This window comes from Elephantulus edwardii, unplaced genomic scaffold (assembly GCF_000299155.1).
Source record: "Elephantulus edwardii isolate Elephantulus edwardi_28Jun2011 unplaced genomic scaffold, EleEdw1.0 scaffold00163, whole genome shotgun sequence".
In the NCBI taxonomy this organism is placed as follows: Eukaryota; Metazoa; Chordata; class Mammalia; order Macroscelidea; family Macroscelididae; genus Elephantulus; species Elephantulus edwardii.
Window position 1 is genome coordinate 7,102,218 of NW_006399913.1, and position 24,020 is coordinate 7,126,237.

General features: G+C 37.3%; 1 protein-coding gene across 6 annotated transcripts in view; it reads left to right on the plus strand.

The window, feature by feature from the left end:
• DLG2 (discs, large homolog 2 (Drosophila)) overlaps nt 1-24,020 on the plus strand; it is a 1,891,340-nt gene that overhangs the window by 1,271,071 nt on the left and 596,249 nt on the right. For 5 of the 6 annotated variants that reach the window (XM_006895272.1, XM_006895270.1, XM_006895271.1 and 2 more), the window contains one exon: nt 12,934-13,089. The exons of the other annotated variant lie outside the window; for it this stretch is intronic. In XM_006895272.1, coding sequence (XP_006895334.1) covers nt 12,934-13,089 — 156 coding nt within the window. The remainder of the gene's footprint in view (nt 1-12,933; nt 13,090-24,020) is intronic. 6 annotated transcript variants of the gene reach the window in all.

A 24,020-nucleotide genomic window follows, 5' to 3' on the forward strand; every position in this document is an offset into this window, starting at 1 on the left:
GGATTAGATTTCCATATTCATTACCTTCTGACCTAGGCAGCCCAGGAGGTTTGTAATAGGATAAACAAGCTCATTCACTTGGGCTGGCTGATTCACACTGCCTAAAGTCATTTCCTCCTGGCACCACTTTTCTGACTAAATGGGAAGTGATGGTGGCATCTGTCCCTGCCACCCGGATCCCAGTGACAGCTCACAAATTGGCATTGCTCGACTCCTGACAAAGAGGTCACAGAGAATGTAACTGCATGGAAGTACGGAGAACACTGAATGTCAGCATTAAGTTTTCTAGTGCTCAGGGCTGAGAAGATTTTGAGAAACACCATGTTAGTTAGTGTGTAACTCTCACAGGATTGTGGACAGACAATGTTGTGGCCACGTGCACAAACTCACATGAGACTCCTACCTCTAAGGGCCAATGAACCATGTGCATCAAGTAATTTCAGCTCATGGGTTCTTAACTGACAATGTTTTATCCCTTTGTAAAAACTGTCAGAATTAATGATGCCTACAAAAGTTAAACTTCCTTAGGAGACCCAGGATTAAGTAGGTCTTTCTTGATGGAGCTAGAGGTCATTTTTCTTTTTCTTTATCTCTCATTAGAGAACAGGGAAGGGAGGAAGCACTCATTTAAATAAATGTATCCAGTTTAATTGTGTATCTTTCCTTACTTGAGATGGTTATTGAAGTAATATGAGTGTTTCTTGAACTGTGGTCTATACGTCTATACACATAAGACATACAGAATCTTAGTTTGGTAGTGTATTCTTCCTCAAAATTTAAAAAACAAATCCAGTAATTTGTGTAATGCTTTGATATTTTTTTTCAATTTGCTTACCTACCTAAAGTATCAATTGTCCTTGCAATCCAGAAAGACAACTTGCATTCACTACGTCTACTCATTAGTCAGTGGCTATTCAGAGTAATAAATAACATGGAGATGGATTTAAGGGCTGAATTTAAACCTGCAATATTAGTAATTATATCTTTGTATTAATATGCCTTTCATTATTGTTATTATTGTTGTTATTATTACTATTATTATTACAGTTTGAATGATGAGTGAGTTTAGTCAAATAATCTAACAACTATGAAAGAAAAGTCACCTTCTAAAAGTCTAAGATACTAAAGCTTTCCCAAAATTTCAGATCAACTAAAGACATATATCATTTCTATTAAATAGCTTCAGAAAATGTAGATAAAATTTCAAGAGTTCAGCATGGGCACACAGCAATACCTTGTTTTTCTTGTCTTTAATTTATTGTAGTATTCAAACAGTAAAAGTTGGTTGGGTTTTTTTTTTTTTAAAAAAAAATGAGTACTGTGTAAATGAGAGCTGGATAATGACTAAAGATGACAGAAGAATTGATGCCTTCAAGCTGTGGTACTGGAGAAGGGTCTTGATCATACCATGGACCATCAAGCAAGCAAACAGGTCTGTCTTGGAGAGGGTGAAATCAAGTTTCTCCTCAGAGGCTAGATTTTTGAAGCTCCATCTCACATTGTTTGTGCATGTGGCCAGGAGGGACCAATCCATGGAGAAGGACATCATGCTCAGAAGGGTAGAGGGACAGTCTAGTAGACGAAAACCCCAGATGAGATGGATTGATACAGTAACTGGATTAATGGAGGTAAGTGTGTGTCAGAGTCAGTGATTCTGGCTCAGGTCAGAGCAGGCTTCAGAGCTATTGTACATAGAGTCACTGTGAGTCTCAGGTGACTTGACAGAATATAACAACAACAACAACTGTATAAATGGAGAGAGAAAGATGAGTAATCTCCTGTGAAAGTTACAGACTTTGAAAACCCACTAAAGGGTAAGCAATGAGTTGGTTCTGACTTGATGGTAGGTAATAACAAAGATATAAATGAGAAGGGATTTTCTTTGAGATATATTAGCCAGCTCTGATTCAGAAATTTACTTTAAAATTTGGTATCATAAGATAAAAAGAGGAAAATTGATAATATCATTTTCTTGGTCTGTTGTCTGAACATCAGACTAAGAAAATTCAATCAGCCCTCCTAGGCAGAAAGTACAACGCTACTGAAATGACATCAACCATGAAAATGTTTTATGACCTAAAGGAAGTCATCAACTGTTTTCTTCTGAGGTTTTATGCTAAAAGACCAGATTACCTTTTCTAGAAATGTGCAATTTTTATAATACGAATGCCTGCATTCACAAGTTTCCTAAATTATATAGTGAGAGAATAGCACTCATTATATATTTCTTTGCATATGAGGGTATTAAATGCATAATTGATATATCAGGGTATTAGCACCTTCTGGTATGTCTTGTATATAATTATATTTTTATATCAGACTTGAAATCTTACACTTTGTGCTAGCAGTGTATGTATTAATGTAGTGTCCTGTTTACATAACAGGTTAAAAAAGCGGGGAAAGGGTAGGGCAAGCACGAGCTTAAACAAGATAGAGGCGTTTGGATTTTTTCCACATATTAAAAAACCTAGAGATAGGTAGTCCAGAGGTGAAATCATATCTCTGCATGTCATCATGATACAGGTTTGAACTTTATATTTCACTGTTTGTAGTGTTTGTGGTATTGGCAACAAACACTGAATATACCATGGACTTCCAAAAGAATAAACGAGTCTGTTTTGGAAGAAGTGTAACTAATCACAGTGCTTGTTAGAGGCAAGGTTAGCAAAACTTTGTCTTGCATACTCTGGGCATATTGTCAGGAGGGGCTAGTCCCTGTAAAAGGACATCATGTGTGGATAGGTAGAGCTTCAAAGATTCTTCAACAAGATAAATGGACACAGTTACTGCAACAGTGGGCTTGATTACAGTGGAGGTTGTGTGGATAATACAGAATCAGACAAGATTTAAATATACTGTACATGAAATCACTGTGAGTCTAAATTGGCTCAACAGAACCTAACAAAAACAACTTCCATGAAGTTTGCCTCCATCTTCAAGATTACTTCATGGTCCAAAATGTCTATTGAAGCTTCAGTCATCATGTCAGATAAAGTGGAAGTGAATGAAATTACAGTAACAAAAATGGGAGGGGGAACCCAAAAAGAAACCAAAAGCCCAAACAACCAAAACTAAAATTCAGTTTACTGCAATCAAATCAAGTCTGACTCATGGAGACCTTCCATCAAGTTTCCAAAAATCTTTATGAGAGAAGACTCTGATCTTTTTTCTTAGTGATTTTTTCACACTGCCAACCTTTTGGATAGTGATTCATCAAGTATCACTAAGTCATCAGAGCTCTCAAAAGTGCAGTTACTCATTACAATTGAGTTGGAACCAAGTGATGCTCTATTTGGTTTCTGAGGTTGTAAATCACATGGAAGAAGATTGCTCATGTTGCTCCCCAGGAGTTCATGGTAGATTTGAACCACCAGTGAGGCTCAGCTTTAAATTAGCAGCACATCTTCCTACAGACTAAACCCTCAGAGCTCCTTCAACATTGCACGGTTGTTGTTGTTGTTAGGTGCCTTCGAGTCAAGTATAACACATGCCAACCAATGAACAACAGACCTGAACCTTGCCCTATCCTGTGCCATCCTCATCGTCTCTGACTTGTTAGAAGCCATTGCTGAGGTAGTGTCAATACATTTTATTGGGGTCTTCCTTTCATTCACTAAGCCTCCATCTTTCCAAGCATAATGTCCCTTTCCAAGCTCTGAAGCCTGCTCTGACCTGAGCCAGAATCACTGACTCCGACATACACTTACCTCCATTAATCCAGTTACTGTATCAATCCATCTCATCTGGGGTTTTAGTCTACTACACTGTCCCTTCACCAATTACATGTTCAAATATGAAAGACAAAGCTTCACCATCTTTGCCTCCAGGGCTGTGCTTTCTACAAAACATAGACGTTCATTCTTTTAAGTCTGTGGGATATTCACTACTCTTCTCCAGCAAGAGAACTCAAAGCTATCAATTCTTCTGTCATCCTTATCCATTTATTTACCTCTCTGACTGATCAAAGTGACAGTAGTCCCAGCTAAACTAACTTTCCTTTAAGGAATCATACCAGTCCTACAGAATCCTGTTTAAATTTTACTCAGCTAAATTTATTCATAGGCTCATATCTTGCTGCAAGGAATCTGGGTGGGGGGTGGGAAATTCTTTATTGTAGGTAAAGTGACAAGTGGAACAATATAGAAAATCCTCTTTGAGATGTATTGCCATGGTGGTTACATAAAAGAGCTTGAGCATGGTGGAGATGGGGAAGAGGCACAGAATAGGGCAATGTTTCATTCTCTTGGTTGTAGGGTTGCTATGAGTATGTTTGAATCATATGCCTTTGGGGTTTCAGTGCAGCTTCTTACCACTAGACCTGTGTTATGCAGATGACACAACTTAGCTTACTGAAAGTGAGAAGGCCCTAAAGTGTTCTTTGCAGAGAAAATCAAAGACTACAACCTTCTACAATATGAATTGCATCTTAACATCCAGAAAGAAAAGAAAAGTCCTTATCACTGGTCCAGTAGGCAACATCATGATAGATGAGAAAAGATTGAAACTTTATGATTTCATCTTGCTTGGATTAACAGTCAACATCCTTGATACCAGCAGTCAGACGATAAGGAGGACTTCTCCAAAATACTGAAGAGCAAAGATGTCTGGTTAAAGATTAAGGTGTGCCTGATTGAGGCCATGGTCTTTTCAATTATTTGCTATGCATCTGAGAGATGGACAATGAATAAGGATGAAAGAAAAAGAATTGATGCCTTTGGGTTGTAGTGTTGGAGAAGAATAATGAATATCCCATGTACTGCCAGAAGAACGAACAGGTATGTGTTGGAAAAGATGCAACTGAAGTATTCCTTGGAGGCTAGAATGGCAAAGCTTTGTCTTTCACACTTTGGACATGTTACTAAGAGAGGTTATTCCTTGGGAAAAGATATCATGCTTGGAATAATAGACGTTCAGCAAAAGAGAGGAAGACCTCCATAGAGATGGATTGACATAGTGATTACAACAATGGGCCCATTGCTGGTGGGAATGGTGAGGATGGCACAGGATTGGACAGAATTTATTCAGATTTGTTGTTCATAGGGTCACTAGTAGTTGTCTTGATTCAATGGCACCTAACAACAACAGCAACCACAATGTATTTTTATGAGTCAGAATCAAACTCATAGCAACACAATAGCAAAACTCAATAAGATTTGGAAGGCTTGAAGCTCAACATTAAGAAAACAAAGATTATCACCAATGGGCTGATGACAGCATCGTGATAGATGGTGAAGAGATTGAGATTGTTGACAGCCTCAGTTTGCTTGGCTCTACAATCAACATTCTTTGTACCAGTAGCCAGGAAATTAAAAGACAAATTGCATTGGGAAAGTCTGTTGTTAGTGACCTCTCCAAGGTACTGAAGAGCAACAATGTCAGTCTGGAGACTAAGGTGCACCTGATACAGGCCATGGTCTTTGCAATTACTTGTTATACATCAGAGAGCTGGACAATGACTAGGGATGATAAAAGGAGAGTTGATGCCTTTGAGCTGTGGAGCTGGAGAAGAGTATTGAATATACCATGGACTGTTAGGAGAACAAACAGGTTCATCCTGGAGAGGGTGAATCCTTGGAGGCAAGGATTCTGAAGCTTTGTCTGACATACTTTGGACATGTTGCAAAGCAGTATCAGTCCTTGGAGAGGGCTGTTATGCTTGTGAGGGTGGAAGGATGGAGACAATAAGATTAGCATAGGATAGAGCAGGTTTTAGGGCTGTTATACATAGGGTCCCTATGAGTCACAGGCAACTTGACGCCACATACAACAACAACAGCTCACAATAAGCCTTTTCCAAGATGATTATTTTTTCATTTTTATGTAGTTACATGACTCATCTCCATTAGTCTTTCTTTCTGTCTTTAAAACCATGGGGAGAAATGCATAATACCTAATAAAGTTGAATATATAAACAACTCAAAACACAGGGCAGTGAAAAATTATTAACAGCTTCTCATTAATGTTATTAAATCTATTTTGTTATTTTAAAATACAGATAATAGAATTTGCCAATTCGGCATTTTTTACATGTGTAACACAATGGACTCATATCATTTATATATAGCCCTGGTGTGTCCACTTGCCAGAGAGAGGTAACTTGTAACTGTGAAGCTGAACACTGTGACACTTATGTGTCAAATGCGATAACGGTTACCCAGTTTGGTGGTGCTCCCCTGTTGAAACAAGCTTAGAAGCAGTAATGGCATCCACTTCCGTAAATAGCTTGCCTCCAGAAACCCTATGAACCTGGAGAAAGGATGAAAGTCACGCAGGTGTTGAGGACTTTCATTCATAGGGTTGCTACGAGTCGTCCATGACTCAACAGCACTTAACAACAACTTAACAATGTTACAAATATCTACTTCCAAATTTTCTATCACCATAAACAGAAATTCATTGTTTTCTAGGTAAATCACCTCTTCCTTTTCTCCTCCCACTATGCTGTTGATAATTACTATTAAGCTCTGATCTATTTACATTTGCCTAGGTAAGGTATTTTTATATTAGCAACAGTGTAGGACTATTTTTGTTCTTTATGGACTTATACCACTCAAAATGTTTTTAAGATTCATTCATGTATCATTTTTCAATTTTATTTCTCTTTATGAGTGAGGATGTTGTTGTTGTTATGAGCCGTTGAGATGCTTGTGATTCATAGCGACCCTACGTACAACAGCTCTGAACCCTGTTCTAACCTAATTCAACTGTATTTTGTCTCTGACACACCTACCCTCATTAGTCCATTGAGTAAATCCATCTCATTGAAGGTCTTCACCTCATGTCCTTCCCCTCAACTCTCCCAAGCATAGTGTCCTTCTCCAAGGGCTGGTTCCTCCTTGCAACATGCCCAAAGATGTCAGACAGAGCCTCAGAATCCTTGCCTCCATGGAGCAGTGTGATTTCACCCTCTCTAGGATGAACCTGTTTGTTCTTTTATATTTATTTATCTATTCATCTGTTGATGGTTATTTGGATTGTTTCCACCTTTGTCTATTGTGAATAAGGCGAAAATGACACTGGTATGCATGTCTCTATGTTGCTGTGCTGCTTTCAAATTTTGTCGATATACACCTTAGAGTGACAATGTTGGCTTATTAACAAGAATAATTGACACAATGGCTACTACCTCAGACTTAAGTCCAGTAGAGATTCTGAGGATAGAGGAGGTTCAGGTGAGGATATGATCTTCTATACAGAGGATTGCTGTAGAGTCAGAGCCAACTCTGGTAACACTTAACAACATTTTTAACTTGTGGATAAAGTGTCAAACTGTTTCCACAATGCCTACCATTTTACATTCCTGTCAGCCTTAGATGAGGTTTCTGGTTCCCACACATCCTCACAATCATTGTTATCTTATATGTAGTATGTTTTTTTTGGTTGTTATGTTTTGGTTGGTTGCTTGGTTGGTTTGGGGTTTTTTTAGATTTTGACAATCCTAGCAGGATTAAAGCGCTATCACCCTGTGGTTTTTTATTTTCATCACCCGAATGAAGGAAATTTTATGGTGTTTTATGGTATAAAAATACACTTTGGTAGTGTATTATGTTTCGTGTTTTGCTGTTAATTCAAAATCTGGCAGTTCAGATCACCAGCTTCTCTGCAACAGAAAGATGGGCAGTCTTCTCCCATAAAGGTCACAAAAACCTAGTGAAAGCTAGCCAAGCACTGCAGTCTACAGTGAGTTTATGCTGTCCATTTTATCACTTTTTGTAAGGAGCTCTGTTGGCTCAATTTTTAGAACTTTTGATTGCTAACCAATGGCTCAGACTCAGAAATACAGAGTTCTACTCTGTCTTGTGGGGCTTTTATGAATTGGAATCCACTCAATAGTGGTGGGTTTATTGCCTTTTGTAAGGAGCCCTCGTGAGAACTCGGCTGTTAACTAAAAAATCAGAGGTTTGAACCCACCAACACACTACATAGGAGAAACATACCTACTTCTATAAAGACTCCAGCACTAAGTTTGGGAGGGTGGGGGATTTTTTATAGGCTAAAGGTCACAAGTATTTTTTAACTGACAATTGATTGCTTCATTTCTTTTTTTTTTATTTTATCTTAGTGAAAGCTTATAAATCATGTTGGAATTTCATTCAATTATTTATGGACATTTTGTTTTATAGCATTCATTACAGTTATTAATGTCTTTAACAATCATCAAGCCCTAATCAAAAGAGGCCCTGGCACTAAAGTCAGATGAATTTTTAGCTGAAAGTAGATAATACCAGAAAGATATTTATTTGAGTTTTATCAGCTATGTAAAGGCATTTGACTGCATGGATCATAACAAATTATGGCAAAGATTAAGAATAATGAAAATTCCAAAACACATAATTGTGCTCATACCAAAACTATATCCAGACCAAGAAGTTGTTGTCCAAACAGAACAAGGGAAAACTAAATGCTTTAAAATCAGGAAAGATATGTGTCAGGGTTTTATCTATTCTTGACACCTGTTCAATTTGAATGCTGAGCAAATCATTTGAGAAACTAGACTATATAATGAAGAAGAATGTCGCATCAAGATTGGACGAAAACAAGTGCTATATGGTGCCACTGTTGTAGAATGAGGCTGGCATTGGGGTGGGGGTAAGACTGAGAAAAACTGGATGAAATATGTTTACGGCATTGAAGTCTATGGGGGAGAGAATAGTCTAAAAGTATTATATTTTAGGGCATTATTTTTATCGTAGGAGTATGCAATGAGGGTTGCAGAGTGGATTATATTTGGGGGTAGGGGGTGGGGTTTGGGGAGGGGTGGGGGGATTGTGTACCAATGAGGGAGTTTTTCTTTTGCTTTTCAAGGAGAGGAGCAAAAGGGGGGAGGGGTATGTGCGGGGAGAAGGGTGCAACAATGAATGAATGAAATCCCCAAATCTCTGTAGATGTTCATTGAAATGAAAAATAAACAACCTAAATTAAAAAAAAAAAAAGATTGGACAAAAACTTGCCAACAATCTGTGTTAAACATTTGTGACACAGCCTTGCTTGCTGAAAGTGAAGAGGACCTGAAGCACTACAGAAGATCAAACAGTATAGCCTTCAATACGGATTACATGTCAACATCACGAGAACAAAAGTCTTCATCACAGGAGTAGTAGACATGATAAGAGATGGAGAAAAGACTGACATTGTCAGCTGTTTCACTTCTTTGATCCCACAATAAACATCCATGGTACCAAAATCAGGAAATTAAAAGATATTTAATGTTTCATTGGTAAAATATGATGTCAAAGACCTCTCCAAAATGTTGAAGATAAATGCTGTCAGTTTAAAGACTAAGGTGCAACTGATATAAGCCATGGTCTTTTCAATTACTTAATTTGCATCTGAAAACTTGACATTAATAATGATTGCAGAAGAAGAATCTATACCTTTGAATTGTGGTCTTGGAGGAGAGTTCTGAATATCCCATGGTCTGCCAACAAGCAAGTCTGTCTTTGGAGGAAAAGCAAGCAGAGAATGTTTGGCAAAGTGTTAATCGTCTTTGCCGCAAAGAAGCACTCTGGCTGCACTTTTTCCAAGACACATTGAAAATAGACATAGATCAATAGCTAAATGTAATAAATTATATGGAATACAGTGTACATGAATGATTGTATGAAACACAATGTATGTGAATGAAACAATGTTAAGTGAATTATTGTATGAAAGCCAATTTAAAATTATTTTTAAAGGATATATTTCAGATGGTCACTGGAAAAGTGGAACATTTTGTAACAAATTTAATTACTTTTAAAAACTGATTATAAAAATTTTTTTCAGCAGTATTTTACAGCTCCCTTTTAATGATTTATAGTTTAATATTTTTAATGATATATGTATCTAATTGACAAGAAATCCCTGGTGGTACAAACAGTTAATGCTCTTTGTAGTTAACTAAGATTTGAGATCAAAGTCCACCCAAATGTCCCTTGAAAGACTTGGCTCTCTACATTAAAAAAATAACTCCATTGAAAACCCTTTGACGTTCATAGAGTTCTACTCTGATACACATGCCATCAGTTGTTATCAACTCAATTTGTAGTACTAGAGTTGTTTGACAGAAATTTATAAATTCATTCCATTTTTCTGAATTTGGAGCACAGATCTTAACTGAGCATATAAATCAGACTCCCAAAGTAAGAAAAATATCAACCATTTTGTACATGGTTTGAGGCCACCAGCTTCTTAGAGGAAAAGGATGGGCAGTCTTTATTCATGCAATTAACTGACTCTGAAAACTCAATGGAGGGTCGCTCTGACTTGGTTCCTACTCTATGGTACACATCCACAACATCACACTTAAAAACCTTGAATTTTTCCTCTAAACATATCTTTAGTCGTAACTTTTTTTAGGATAAACCAACTTTATTGCAAAGTACCTCATTCTGAGATGCAAATCAAGACCACAATGAGGTACCATCTCACTCTAGTAACAGTGGCAAAATTTAACGGGCAGAAAGTAATAAATGTTGGAGTGGATGTGGCAAGACAGGAAATCTTTGTTGGTGGGATTGTAAAATGGTACAACCATTTTGGAAGGCAGTTTGACGCTTCAGGAAAAAGCTAAACATAGAAATTTCATATGACCCAGCTATTCCACTACTTGGAATATACCCTGAGAAAATGAGAACTGAGGTACAAAAAAGAGACTTGTACACCAATGTTCATAGCAGCATCACAAGAACATGGAGACAGCCCAGATGTTCAACCACAAACGAATGGATTGAGACATTATAGTACATTCACACAATGGAATAGTATGCAGAACGCAGGAGCAATGAATTTGTAAATTTTTACCTAGCTTAGGAAGGACTGGAGAACATTATGCTGAGTGAACTAACAACAAGGACAAATATTGTATAAAACCATTGTTGTAGAGTGAGTATGAGGATCCAAGAAAGGGAGGGAGGATTAATCATAGGGTTGTACAACTTGATGGGGGGAGAGGAGAGGAAAATTGGAAGAATCTGTTCTGGAAAAATTGTATTTGAATTTTGTAAATAAACCAGTATAATAGTTAAAAAAGTAGGAAAAAATCTTATTTCACCACTTAGGTGATTATTCTAGAAGGCAAACATATCTCTTTCTTTTTCATTAACTCTGGCACTATCTTGCACAAGACAGAATGAGATATTTCTTACAACATGACAAAAAGCATTATATTAGGTAATAATCAATTCTCCAGACTATGTGTCTAAGGCATCTATGATATCCCATAATAATATTGTAAATTAGGTAAAATTTATGTTTAATATTCTACTTACTCTCCTTTGCCACGTGCTTTTCTTTATTAGTTCAGAGAGCATTCATTGAGTACTTATTACGTTTATGTTGGGTCCTATATTAAGAGTTAACACCATCCAGGGGGATAGCATCATATGTGGTAGACTGCTTAACCAAAAAGTGCACAGTTCAAATCCACCAGGAAGACAGTCAGTCGTCTTCTCTCAAAGAGATTGATGATCTCAGAAAACCAAGAGAAGGCTGCCATGGGTCGAAACAGACTTGAAGATAGCAGGTTTGATTCTTAGTCTTTTTAGGTATTGGAAGTAGTTGTTGTTGTTGTTAGGTGCTGTCGAGTACGACTCATAGCAATCCTATGAACAAAAGATCTGAACCTGTTTTATCCTGTGTCATCCTCACACTTCCTGATACACAAGAGCCCATTGCAGCAGTCGCTGGGTCAGTCCACCTAGTTCATGGTCTTCCTCTCCTTTGCTGACCCTCCACCCTTCCCAGCATCATGTCCCTCTCCAAGGAAGGTACAGAAAGCAATGAAACATGGACTGAACCTTTATTGAGTTCACCAGTTATGCAATCCTTATCTCTTTTAGAATGATTTCTTCTATTCCTGATGTGTCCTGGCCCTAAGCGGATGAGGTCAACCTCACCTAGAAATGGTCCCATGGATATTGTCCTGCTTCTTCACCTTCTTCTTGCTTTTTCAACCAAACTTAAACTTCTAGGATCTGTCATTTAAGACCTGTGTTTAAAAAATAGGATATAGATTTTTGAGAATTTTTTTAAAATAGGAATTTGTTTAGTACAAGGCTCTTTGACCGAAATGAAATATGTAAATTTTATCTAATCATACAGTGCATGTAAGTAACTCTATAGTAAATATACTACTTCAGATAATGTATCAGGATCTTTTAGATTAAATTGGTGGAAATTATACTAAAATATAACTTCTCTTTTGTAGAAAACTCTTTGAAGCCAATTCTTAAGGGGGTGTATGAGCGTGTGGAGCAGTTACTCAGATAGCATAACCTATATGATCCTTAGATAAGACTAGCCTTCCCTCCATGCAGCATGGGAAGTTGAATGCGTTAATTCACTTATGTGTACATTCAACAAATATTCATAGAATATCTACTGTATGTTAGGGCTTTGTTTAAAGTAGATAACAAAAGAAATCCACTATGCCTTCATGAAATTCATGGTGTAATTACAGTATAAGATAATATCAAATTAAGCAAAACAAGCAAAAAAAGTTCCTTTCCATGCTGAGAAAAGGTTAATAAATGAACTGGCTTCTGTGAAAAATAGCAGGATGTCCTGGCCAAGGTGGTTGAGGAAGATGTCTGTGACTCTATTAATTTAAAATTAACATGACTAAAGTTTAAGAAAGAACTGCACAGGCAGAATATCTCTAAATTTTGCATTTCAGACTAGATTATCCAAATAGAAATGACATTTATCAGTTGATCATGACTGTGTTGAGATATCTGGCATACAGAATTTCTTTGCTCTAAATGTCAGCCAAAGCTCAAATTTCTAACCAGAGAGCTTGTTTCCTACAAGGACGCCTACTCTTAACTCTGGCTAATAAAGCTCATGACATCATACTTGACTTTCCCTTTTGCAGGCGGTGAAATGCTACTATGGCATAGTTTTTCAGTGTGTATGCTAATCATGCCTATCTTTCTTTTCCTCTTGTATCACCAGGGCTCCGGAACCTGTTTACAGCACTGTGAACAAACTGTGTGATAAGCCTGCTTCTCCCAGGCACTATTCCCCTGTTGAGTGTGACAAAAGCTTCCTTCTCTCAACTCCCTACCCCCACTACCACCTAGGCCTGCTCCCTGACTCTGAGATGACCAGGTACTGCATGCGCTTCCTCACCTCATCTTCTAGTGCTGCATGTGCTTCCACAAAGATGAATGGGCAGAATCCACCTCTGCTCGCTTCCCTTCCACTTGCCAGCCACCTCCTCAGGAAGGAGAGAGACTATTTCTCTGATCTCCTTTGGGAGAAATTAATCTATTGCCCACCCTCCCAACCCTTTTATGTGTGTGACCATGGGGTGCTCAACATGGTCATGTCAGCTCTGAATATTCTTGGTTTCCACACATTTTAATAAGATATTCATTCTATTTTTTCCAAAAGTATTTTGGAATATACACCATTTTTCCTCACATAGAAGGGCAAAAGAGACAATTCTTGAACTAATGACAAATAAACACTTTGTTTGCACATTAATGGAGATTTTGAAAAATCCCTTCCCAAAACCTCACCAATAGGCAGATGATAGATGAGATTTTTCTGTGTATACTTATGGAAGATAAGTTTCACAGAAATAAATATTGCTATTACCATTAAACACATGAGATGAATAAATGCCTCCTAGAGGAAATAGGCAGTTTGTCCAAAAACACAGAATTATTTAGTTCTGTCTAACCACAAATAATCTTGATCTTTACACAGTGCTGCTATGCTAGTTTTCATATCATCCCTTACATAAATGCTGTCATTTGATATGAGAAACAGAAGCTCAGAGCATTTATTTATTAACTTGAAATTGACATTATAATTGATGAGGAATTTCTATCTGAGCTGAGAATATGTTGAGTCTTTCAACAACTTTGTAAATGAATTGCTCTAAGTCTAAATGTTGGACATAATTCTGTATTCATATTCTAACACATGTATATGTTGTTTTTGATTGCACAACTGATAGCAACCCTATGAACAAAAGGCCTGAAGCCCCTTTACTACTATCGACATTTACCAAAGTCCCTAGAGTTTCCAGAGGCAAGTTATTTAGGAAGTAGATTCCACTCCCATATCTTCCCATCAGAAAAAGAGGAAAGTAAGACAAATAGTGTATGTGGTGTTTGATAGAATGGTCACAATTCAGTCTAAAATGAGAGATTTTCATAGCCTACACTTAATGGGGTATTTATATAGTTATGTTTCAATACCTAATATTTTTATATATCTTCACATTATTGTATTTGTGTACTATTGAGTCAAAATTGACTCATAGCTGATCCTCCAGCAGGTTTTCAGAGCCAGTAAATCACACACTGTCCATCTTTGTCCCATAGAACAGCTGGTGGATTCAAATGCATGCCTTTGGGTTGGCAGCTCAACTCATTATCCTTAAGGCATAAAGCTTCCTTTACAATATCAAGAGGACTGAGAAAAATAGATTTTTTTTAAGAACGATACCAAGTAAAAAATGCATCTTTGAGAAATAACCAGCTCTGTTTTGGGATATTCTCCAAGGTACATTTATAAGTAAATTAATAGACTCTCCAGGGAAAGTAAATAACAAAATTTAAATCATATTTAACATTTCTGAAAATAAGTGAGAAAGTATATTTTTGGCTCTGTAATCAGTTGGGACATTTTCACTAATTTGCAACAATTATAGCCTAATAAAATTTCAGAATGCTTTGAAATTATTAAGCCCTCCATATTTTTAATGAATTACAAAAACTATTTCTTTTTCTTTTCTTTTTTTAAAAAAGCCTATTTCTTGATACAGTGAACTCCACAATTTTTAAGCTAAGGGAGCAAAGTTGCTGTAGTCATAGGAAATAAAAAGGTGCACACACCTCAAGTAATGGCATTCTACTAATTACATATCGTAGACAATAACGTAACGTCAGTTTCCCCCTGTTCCAGGCATTTTGTTCAGCCCTTTTTGTGAACTGTTTACTTAAACTAACATATTGCCATTGAATTGGTTCCGACAGTGATCCAGTAGGGCAGAGTAGAACAGCCTGTAGAATGTAGAAGGCTGTAGATCTTTTTGGCAACAGATGGCCTCCTCTTCCTACTGAAGAGTGGCTGCTGGGTTCAAACTGCCAATCTATCATTTAATGGTCGCTCTCTAACCACTGTCCCACCAGGGCTCCTTTGAGTCCTCACAAATACCCTGTAGGTAGACATGATCATTATCTTTGTTCTTATAGATGAGGAAATAATAGGCTTGAGCAGTAGCTTGACTGATTTAAGATCATTACCTGGACAATTTGGCAAAGCTAGGATTTCGACTCAGGCAGCCTTCTACCTGGCAGTCTGTTTTGCACCTGCATCAACATAAGCACCATGGCAGACCTATTTGCCTGCTGGAAAAAGTCTCCATCTGTTTTTCCTTCTTTTCTTCACTTTTCTTTGTTTTTATTCTACTTTCCCATTCCTGTTCCTCTGGTTCAGTGTCAATAAATCTCCCCCATAACCTTTAATTATTATGTTACATTGACTTCTCTCCACCCTAATAGAAAGTCTTATATATTCCTCCCTAAAATGTCACCAAATAAACATATGATAAAGACTTTTCTTTGCATAGCTATCAAATAAATTTGTTTTGCATTTCCTTTTACTACTCTGCATTTTGAAAAGCATATTTTTCTTCACCTAAAAAATACATTTAATGTTGAAAATGTTCCAAATTGCACACTCAAGACAATTCTGATATGCAGTGTCTGCACCTCCCTTCACCCACCACCCCACTAAGAATTCTATTTTCTGTTCTAAATCCTTTTCTCTTTTTTCTTTCCTTTTAAAATTATTTTGCCCTTCATTTCTAGGAAAAACCTTCCATAGCTGTATCTATTATCTCCTATAAATAGTATCCCATTTCCTCCATTCAATTTCTGCCCCTCCTTCACACTTTCTCAACTCAGTAAATGGCGGGTACATCTATACAATCTGCTAGATTAAGAAACTTGGTAATCATCCTTAAGACCTTGTTCTCCCTCATGCTCCTCATTCAGTCTGTCTTCAAACTCTGTTAAGTCACCTCCAGAATATAGGGCAAATCTGTTTCCTTTTCTCTCCTTCTGTCCCCACTTCTCTAGTTGAAAGCCCATTATCCCCTATTTGCAATTCCTTCCTAGTAGGTTTCACTATTTCCACTATTGTCCTCATAATCTTGTCTAAATATGCTGTTGTTGTTTGTTTTCAAGTCCAGCACGACTCATAGGGACCCTATGAACAAAAGGCCTGAAGCTCCTCTATAAGTATCGACATGGATCAAAGTTCATAGTGTTTCCGGAGGCATGTTGTTTAGGAAGTCAATGCCACTCCTGCTTCCAAAGTCTTAATATACTACATCAAATTTTCTGTTTCTCTTTTTGCATTAGCATAAAATGCAAAATTTTAACCTAGCATTCAGACTGTGCATGATCTAGCCCCTGCCTGCATCTTAAACACTGCATCATTTTATTCTTTCCTTTGCTCACCTAAATAGTTCACATTGGCTTCCTTTTTGTTTCCAAAGTGCACTGAATCTCTTCATTTCTCAAGCTCTTCACACATACTCTCCCCTCTTCCTAGAAACTCCTCTTACATTTGGCCTTGTTAAATTCTGGTCATCCTGGATCAAAGCCCAAATTATACTACCTCAGAGAAGCCCTGAACAAGAAAATGAGGTTACATCTTGTATACTCCTTCCCCCTAACCCATAAAATACAAATAATACAAAATTGTACATTGGTTTATGTGATGTTTAAACTTAATACCTGTCCCACACTCGACACTGTAAACTCAGGAAGTAGAATCCTGTCTGTTTTGTCCAGTGCTGTATCCCTAACACCTAACATAGGGCCTGGAATAGCAAGAACTCAAAAGTATTGATGTATAAGTAAACATAGAAATAATATATGCAGATATCCAGACAGATACTTGTTTTTGGAGCAGGCTATATAGCTCAGGCTGTGCTCTAGCCAATTTTTTAGTAGATACATAAAATAACTCCATGAGTAAATTAATCTGTGCTTGGAAACAATAGACTAGAGATAACTTTGTGCATTTCACTCTCACTTTAAATTATCTTAGTCATCACTGTCCACACTATGGTTTCATTAGGAGCTGTTAATTCTTCATGTTGTTATTGTTATATCCTGTTGAGTAGGAACCGACTCATAGCTGACCCTGCAATGGGTTTTCAGAGCGGTAGATCATCTATATAGGAAGAGATTTCCCATCTTTCTTCCATGGACCAGCTGGCAAATTTGAACCATATTCCTTTGGATTTACAGTGCAGTTTCTTAACACTATGTATTCTTAAGGATTCCTCTTAAAGATTATTTGCTTCATTTCCAGTGGAAAATACCTGTCAGAAAAAAAAAAAATCTTAAGAAGCAACTATCAATTCAGGGACAAAATTCAAGAAGTCTATATTCCATTCATAATACTATCACCTGTTTGGGGTTTTGCTTATTACTATCATCTTGACTAAGTCAGGGGATGTCAGGGGAGATAATAACTTATGTTGTTGTTGTTAAGTGCTGTTGAGTTGACTACAAGACCTTATAGTTAGACAAGACCCTCCTCTACCTCAGCTGGAATGTGCTCATGGGTCTATGCCTTGGCTGTACTCACACACAGTAAACCAGAAATAGTCTACAATCTTCTGTCTCAAAAGGATACAAAATGTAGTTATCAATTCAGTTAACCAACCCAGATTTATCAACTATTTACAAAGTCCACAATGCTCCATCAGGACAAGTTTTTTTCAAAGGTACATGCTGATAAGGCAGACCCAACGCATGCAAGAGCTGTGTAGTTTTTAAGTTGTGGTTTGTGTGTTCAAGTTGTGATATTGGGCATTTTTTTAAAAAACATGTGGAAATTTCCATTCAACTTCAGAATCATGCACATATTATACAATAATTACTATCTCAGAGAGTAAGATGTGCACTTTCATGTCATAGATGTGACAGATGTGAAGGATGTGCCAGGTTAGTTAGAAGAATGGCAGCATATTCAGCAAGAGCAATGGAGCTCAGTAACTTAAATTTCAGTGGGAACACTCAGATGCTTGTCTTTTTAAATTGAAATATAAACTTAATAGCACATATCCACAGATGTATTCATTGTGTGTACATTTTGCTTCTGCAACATTATCTAAAAGACAACAAAGAAATTTTACATTTTCCTTAGGAAAGCACTTTAAATCACTTGGCAAAATGCCAATTCCTAAGGCTGCAGACAATGTTTAGAGTAATTGACTTTTCAGACCTTGCAAAGGCAAGAAAGGGGCAGAACCTAGAATTAAATGAAAATTCAGAGTTCTATATGACAAACAAATGAGATTGCTGTGGGGCTCCTGTTTATCTAGTGCATCTTTTTTCTTTTTTTCCTCTCTCTTCTTAATTTAAAGTCGTTTTTGATGGTGTAATTGGTTTTTCTACTTTGAGAGAATGGTAAGTGATTCTAGTATTGATTTTTTTTTTTTTTAGGGCAAGGAGAATAGTGCTCTTGTTTTTACAGCACATATGGCATATTTTCATTTGTTCTCTTATATAGATATCCCTCATTATTGTTATCATGTCTATCGTGATAAAGAGATTAAACCATACTGTTGTTGTTATTTTTTATTGTCATTGAGTCAAGTACAAGTTATAATAACCCTATGAACAAAAGACCTGGAGCCTTTCTATAACTATCATAATTTCTCAAAGTTCATAGAGTTTCCAGAGGCATGTTGTTTAGGAAGTAAAGAGACCAATTAAAATGTGTTAGTAGATGTGGGATAGAAAATGGATTCTTAAGTACTATATCACAAACTATGTTCTTTACTTGTTGAAGAAAATATATTCAGAGGTCTTCTGCATGAAATCAAACATTATTCTGGAAGCTAAAAATTCTCAAGTGACTATGACATGGCTCTTGATATGTTGTTGTGTGTCATCAAGTCATAATTAACCCCTAGCTAACCCTCCAGTAGGATTCAGAGGCAATTAATAGCATGAGCAGAGATTACCCATCTTTCTCCCAGGTAATAGGTGGGTAGATTCGAACTGCATGCCTTTAGCACTGCAACACAGTTTCTTACCACTAGGCCACAGCACTATATTTTTGCTAAATTGCCTCAATGTTTCTCCACTGTGTCTCATCTCTAAGTGACTGAAATTAAGCTAGTACAAGAGGTAGTAATAGAAGTGGGCATTATCTTAGACTGTCCTCCCTGCAGAGGTAAGAGCATATAAAAAGGATTAACTCCTACCTTATTTCTTATTTCACCAATTCCTAATCATTTATAAAATAGAAAACCTAACTTCGTCTTCTCAAAAATCACTGTGCTAATCTAGCTTCAAACATTTCTCTGCAGACTCCAAAGAATCTTCATTTATAAATGTATCTGTTTCAGAAGAGACACGGAGCTAAGATCTTTATCACACAAGATGTTTTCCCTGGGCCCAAAATTATGGTAGTCTCTTAATGTACTAGCTGATAAAGGAAATGTTAGTGGTTCAAGTCCACCTAGGGGTACCTCAGAAAAATGATCTGGTGAGCTGCTTCTGAAGACAGTCATTGAAAATCCTATGGATCATAATTCTGCCGTTGAGAATGAGTTGCCATTAATTGTAATTGACACAGTGCAACTGATGTAAGTGTTTTGTGTGGACTTGTTTTATTTTGCTTAGATGGCTCTTTTTTTGATAAATAGGGAAGTCAAGAGCTTTCTCTCTTTGAAAAATAATGGCAATTTTGTCCTCTTCATTAATTCTTTAACTATCACAAAGTTGATAAATAGAAAATTAAAGTATAAATAACTTCTAGTCATCATAATACTATAATAGGAGTATATGTGAGGTTTTAAAGGTGAGCAAATGTGGAACCACCGAGTTCTGCCTCTGTTTTCCATGGTGGCTAGTTCTTATGATAAACTCTTCACATGCTTGACTGGGTTTTTCAATATGACATTAAGTTCATTGTTCAGGTGAAAGCAAAAATATGTTTCAAGTAAAAATAACTACAGGATAAAGCATCCTAGTGTGGAAAACTTTGGTACATTCTTGGATTGTGAGTAATTTTGTGGCAAAAATACTATGTAGGTCATAAAACTAGAGACCCAAGCAGACACACATCATAGGTAGCCTACTTGCCAAGTAGAATATTTCAGACCTTATTCTATTAGCAGCAAGAAATTGTTGAAGAATTTTCAAGCAGAGTCAGAATGGTTTGAATTTTTGTTGTTTGTTTGTTTTAAATTTGTATCTTTAGGAAGATTATTCTTTCCACTCTATGGAAGGTAACAAAAAGGATTGGCCAACAGGAAGATTAGTTAGTATGTCTTAATGTAGGGTAGAAATCATGAGAAACTAATCTCAGGCTATGGAGGCAGAGAGGAGCAAATAGATTTAGAATCATTTGTCAAAAAGATTGTGGAGAGTTCATTGATTTAAGGGAGAAAGTTGTTTGGATTGGAGCATTCATTAGATTTTGACTACATTATCTCCTCTTTAAGATAATGAACTTCTATCCATAAAAAAATACAACTCAACATGAAACTCAGTGGAAGGCAGATCATAGGGGCATAAGTATATTAGAAAGTCTCTGACTTGAGGTTTCAACTCAACTCATTGTCATTGCTTCAGAAGTAGCTCATAACTGACCCACCACTGGTTTCTTTGAGGCTGTAAATAGCACAGGAGAAATCTGTCCATCTCTGTCCCTCAGAGCAATTGGTAGGTTGAGCTGGTAGGCCTCCCTTTGGGTTACCAGGAGAACATTTTACCCATTAGACCACCACAATTCCCCTTTGAGGTGGTAGAATGTCATAAAGGAAAGGAATTGGACGCTATGTTCAAGCTGTCTAAACATGACAGCTTCTTGTATATTTAACTAAGAATTTTACCTCCTGCTATCATGGCCTAGTGGTCAAGAAATTGGGCTGCAATTCTGAAGGTGTGTGCTTTGAGTCTGCCAGCTGCTCCATAGGAGAAAGATGGGCAGGCAATCTCCTCTCGTGTGATTAACTGCTCTTGAGAACCCATTGGAGGATCAGTGTGATGGGTAGATTCTGACACAATGATACACAACAATGCTGGGAAATTTGGAATATAATCTTATTTGTGCTCTTTCTATTTTAGGATAGTTTTAAGTATCAAGTAAACTGGAACAAATGACTTTTAGTCCAGACATTATCCCCATTGTTGTTGTTGCTATGTGCCATCAAGTCAAATGTGACTCATAGTGACCTTCTGAACAGATCTAAAGCCTGTCCTCTCTTGCACCACTCTCACCATCTCTGACACACCCGAGCCCATTTTTGCTGTCACTATGTCAGTCCATCTCATTGAGAGTCTTTCTCTCTTTTGCTCACTTTCTACCTTTCTTAGGATGATGTTCCTTTTGCAACAATTGGCCCAAGTTGTGAGCTGAAGCTTTGCCATCTTCGTCTCTCAGGAGCTCTCTGACTGCACTTTTCCCAAGACAAATCTGTTCTTTTGCCAGTCTGTGAGATATTCAGTGATATCCAAAACCACAACTCAAAGGCATTGATTTCTTTTCTGTCATTCTTATTCATTGTCCAACTCTCAGATGCATAACAAGAGATTAAAAAGACCATGGGTTGAATCAAGCTCACCTTAGTCTTCAAACTGACATCATTGCTCCTCAGTTGACTCCATATGCTTATTCTGTTTTAAAACCATAAACATGACAAATCAGATGAAAATATTTCTCAGCACAATAAATCCTCTGAGACTATAAGAAAACTATCAAGTATTATACCGATTCAATTAAGTCCCATAAGGACAAGTACTGAATAAAACCATTATTGTCAAAGAAGTATGAGGATCCAAGGAGGGGGGAGGGGGGAAACAGAGGGGTGAGGATAGGCAGAGTGAGAGGTTATCATGAGGTCATACAATTTGATTGAGGGGGTGAAGAAAATGGAAAAAAGAAGAAGAAAGCTAAATACTAAATCCTGTCATTCTGTAACCCTTTTTCTCACCATAGAAATGTAATACATTTTCTCTTTTGATAGTTTTTCACAGGTTCCTTGTTAAGAATGGCATATGTCCAAAGCCATATATTATTTCACACTTGTCTGAGTTAATTAGGGAGCATTGGTGGCCTAGTAAGAAGCTACACTGCAATTCCAAAGGCACATGGTTCAAACCCACCAGCTTCTCCAGGGGAGAAGGATGGGCATCCTCTGATGTGATTAATTGTCTTGAAAACCTGCTAGAGGGTCAGCTATGGGTTAGTTCTGACTCAATGTCACACAACAACAGTATGAGATAGTTATCTCTTTCATCAAGACTTGTCGCAGTATTTCTATCTAGTGTACCTTCTTAGGAATGTGGATGAAAGGATAATAGCAGCTTCTCTGAAGTGCAGATAAAGGGTCAGACATCTTTTCTAATCACCCAGACAACTCCACAGAGTAGAGGCACCTACATTCTAACCTGTGAGTGGTGAGACCTGCATTCTAACCAGGACTCTTCCACGTCCGAATCCATGCACTGGTGGAGCTAAGTCCCTCTCAGATCCTCTCTGCCACTAATGTATGCATCCTAGAAAGAAATCTGAGCCTTGTTCACACGATGCAGTCTGGGAAATAACACTATTTAAAAACAGAAGAAATTTAACAAATCACTGACCTTTTCATTTCTCAAGAGGATGATAGAATCTTAAAGAACACTTAATTTCATTTTTAATTAAAACCACAAAAGGACATTATCTGGGCATGGCTCATCAGGCACGTTCCCTTCCAGGTTTTATGCAGAAGCAGCTTCTTCAAAGGCCTCTGCTGTCTTTTTGAAGTAGGTGATCACTATGCCCAGTTTGAACTAAGGATAATAAGGGGAGATTAATTCATCCCCACAAAGTCACAGGGGCTGTTTTTGCCACCTTGGGTTTTACATCTTCTTCTCTCTGTAATGTGAAACGTGCTAGGATTGACATTGAAGGAGACTGCTCTTGCTTCTAAATGAACTCATTCGTTAAGTAAAGGCTATTGGCTTCATTTTGTCTTTTTAAAGAATGGTATTTAATGTTGCCTTTTTCTTTTAAAAAATATTGTTCTTTTTTATTTTGATCTTTATTAAAATGTTACTTTATTGAGACAATAAGAATGGAAAAAGAGAGAGAGAGAGAGAGAGAAGAAAGAGATACACACAGACCTTTAAATTACATTATGTGAGGTCAAGAAGGAACAAAAAGAGGAACTTACCTTATTTCCCAAAGCTATTTCATCTTGACAGCATGCTTGCAGGTGGGTCAAAAGTGGGGAGGCTTGAGCTATGTCACATACCGTGTAATAGCAGAGTGGAAAATGAACTAAGGTTAGATTTATCCTGGAATTTCCTCTCTATAATGATCAAGTAATTATCTAAAGTTAAACTGTCTAAATTAAATTGGCTTGATTTAAAAGGTTTTTTATTTCTGTTTTAAAGTCCTTTTTTTTTTAAATTTGGGGAGAAGTCCTCCTATATACATTGTTGTGTTTTATGTGCCATCAAGTCAACTACTGCCCAGAGCTATGAACCCTACCCTATCCTGAACCAATCTGTCTCTGACACCACTGCTCCCACCCATTGCCTCAGTCACTGCGCAAGTTCACTGTATCCGGGGTCATTATCTTCCTCTTCGCTTCTAAGTATGATGTCTTTCCAAGGACTGCTCCCTCCTGGTAGCATGCCCAAAGCATGTGAGCTTCAAAATCCTTGCCTCCAAAGAGCAGCCTGGTTCTCCCCTTTAACCACTGATAGGGCAGTGGTTAAATCACTCAGCCACTAACTAAAAGGTCAGTGGTTCAAACTCACAAGACATTAAAAGGGAGAAACTGTGGTAGTCTGCATTTACAAAGTTTTACAACCTTGAAAATCCTGTGGGACAGTTCTCTGTCCTACAATGTCACTGTGAGTCGGAACTGACTAGGTGACAGTAAATTGCCACCCTATTCACCAGAAGAATGTCTGTGTTTCACTGATTATGCTAAGGCATTTGACTGTGTGGATCATAACAAACTGTGGCTGACTCTGAGAAGAATGGGAATCCCAGAA